The following is a 2,593-nucleotide window of genomic DNA, read 5'->3' on the forward strand; positions in this document are numbered from 1 at the left end:
GATTATAAATTTCAAATATAATATTTTATTGACTTGTGTGTTTACTATTTTACAGTTCTATGTGTAAAATTGTCTTTAGAAATTCTAAGTACAGGTGAAAGGTCTAACTTTCCTGGCATCAGCAAAGTATTTGATTCACAGCAGGGCTGCTTGGTTTAGCAGCCTAGATCTGCCACTTGCCAGCTGATATCTTGGTCTAATTAATGAGATTCTTGTGTCTTAGTTTTCTAATCTATAATGCAAGAATGAAAATATTACCTATTTAGCTTTTGCTAGAATTGAATCAATGCACAAAATACGTATAATAATTGTCGGAGGTTGTGGCAAAGGGACCTGTGGGTTGTTACAGATAGAAGAGGTTCTAGAGGGAGCTCAGAAGTCAGCTGCAGTGCATGCACGGGTCGCCAAAGTGAGCAGGATCACTAGCTGCTGGACCCGGGCTAGATCTGAAGAGTTTTGAAAAGTTGTTAAGGGTGCATACCAAACTGACTTCTTGAGAAGGACTTGGGTACTGAGTAGTGTAGTTATTAAATTAAATGTTTAATAATTTAAAAGAAAATGTATATCAGAGTATCATCAGTCTCATTTACTAGCCTGTGTGAGACTTTCATAGTTTTCACTTCATAAGCATTCTCACAAAATTTGGGAGTGTGGAGGGGGGAATGAAAGTAGACTTTAATTGTTATCACATAAACATTTTTTAAGAGTTTGAAGATAGGGGGATTTTATTTAGGACCTATTAATAGCTATAATTCAGCTGCAAACACAGCCGTTGCTTTCCATATTCATCATCACCAAAAAATGTTTGTTGAAAACTTACTAAAACAGGGAACTCTAACAGTGAAAATGAGTTATGCTTATCTTCAACAGTGAATTTCCTGGTATATTCTCTGTTTAGCCCCTCTTGAAGGCTTTGGAACACCAGAACTGGTATATTAAGGGGAAAATCAACTTAGTTTGAGGTATTTTACATAGAAATCATAAAGGGAGCAATCATAAATTTAAGAAAAATATTCTTAATTTATTTTGAAAAATCATCAAGGTAAAATACTGTACAGAATCACCCAGACTACTAAATATTTGATATGAAGAATCCAGCACAGAATCTGAGGCATAAAAAACTCCATTTCTAAATCCCCTTATCCATGTTTATTAAGGTATTAGATAACTTGGTAAACTCCTAAATTTAATCTGATATATAAAATTGTTAATAAAAAACTGAAATGTGACTGACTTTATTTTCCTCATTGTCACTGAGTGTAGAGTTGCCTTTGTTGTTTTTATAAGGTTTTTAGGAGACCTTCCTGTAATTCACAAGCTGGGAGCAGAGTTTCCTCATTGCTGCCTTCATTTCCTTGTTCCTGAATGTGTAGATGACTGGATTCAGAAAAGGGGTGAGAACTGCATCAAAAATGGCAAGAAATTTGTCTAAGTGTGATGAAGGGAAGGGCCAAGTGTAGAAGAAGATTAGTGGTCCAAAGAACAAAACCACCACAGTCACATGAGCTGACAAAGTAGAGAGGGCCTTGGCTATGCTGCCTGAAGAGTGTTTCCTAACAGTCACCAAAATGAAGATGTAAGAAATGATGAGTATGAAAAAGGAGCCCACAGAGATGAGTCCACTGTTGGCTGTGACCATGAACACCAATTTACTGGTCTCTGTGCAAGCAAGTTTAATAAGCTGAGGAAGATCACAGTAAAAGCTGTCCAATATATTAGGTCCGCAGAAGGGCAAGTCTACAACAAAAGCTAGTTGGGCCACTGAGTGAATAAGTCCAAGGACCCAGGATACTGCCAAAATTAAAATGCATATTTGTGGTCTCATGATGGTCAAGTAGTGAAGAGGTTTACATATGGCTACATACCTATCAAAGGCCATGGCTATGAGAAGCACCATTTCCGTGCCCCCAATAGCATGAATAAAGAAGATCTGAGTTATACAACCTCCAAATGAGATGGCTTTGTGCTTTCTAAAAAGGTCAAAAATCATCTTGGGTGCTGCAATAGAGCAAACTCCAAGGTCAAGAAATGAGAGATTGGCCAGCAGGAAGTACATGGGGGAATGCAGGTTGGAGTCAGCAGTCACGGAGAACACAATGAGGAGGTTTCCCATCACACTCGCTATGTAGAACATGGAGGAAAAGAGGAAGAGAAGCAACTGGATTCCCCATCTATTGGAGAGTCCCAAGAACACAAACTCAGACACAACAGAGTGATTGGCTTTATCCATTGCTGTGGGATAAAAAGAGTTGTATCCAACAAAACCTGAAAAAGGCAGAGAATAAAAAAACAAACAAGCAAACAACAACAACAAAACCAACCAAGCTTTCTCTGTAGTTAGTAACTGAATCAGTTTCAGACTGTAAACAAAACACATTCCTGCATAGAGCCAATACATCTCAGCATAACTTCTAACTATTTGCAGAAATTTGTCAGCCATTCAATACCATGAGCCACTGCACATCATTTCCTCTATTCCCTAACTTTATCCAAACACATGTTTGGAAATGTTTACAGATAAGAATTAGAGAAAAAAAACAAATAATTGATCTGAATAAAGGCTATGAACAGGCTAAAGACTCTCTGTAAATAA

At 37.4% G+C, this 2,593-nt stretch overlaps 1 protein-coding gene across 1 annotated transcript; it reads right to left on the reverse strand.

Moving 5' to 3' along the window:
* Window positions 1–1,291: 1,291 nt before the first annotated feature.
* Window positions 1,292–2,230, reverse strand: Olfr1311 (olfactory receptor 1311). The gene has a single exon (NM_146274.1). It carries the CDS (start codon window positions 2,228–2,230, stop codon window positions 1,292–1,294), a length of 939 nt encoding a protein of 312 aa, NP_666386.1.
* Between the last annotated feature and the right edge of the window lie 363 nt (window positions 2,231–2,593).

This window comes from Mus musculus, chromosome 2, assembly GCF_000001635.26.
Source record: "Mus musculus strain C57BL/6J chromosome 2, GRCm38.p6 C57BL/6J".
NCBI lineage: Eukaryota > Metazoa > Chordata > Mammalia > Rodentia > Muridae > Mus > Mus musculus.

Bases quoted from the DNA above. Each gene is read 5' to 3' on its own strand.
- Olfr1311 (NM_146274.1), bottom strand. From the start codon at position 2,230: ATGGATAAAGCCAATCACTCTGTTGTGTCTGAGTTTGTGTTCTTGGGA.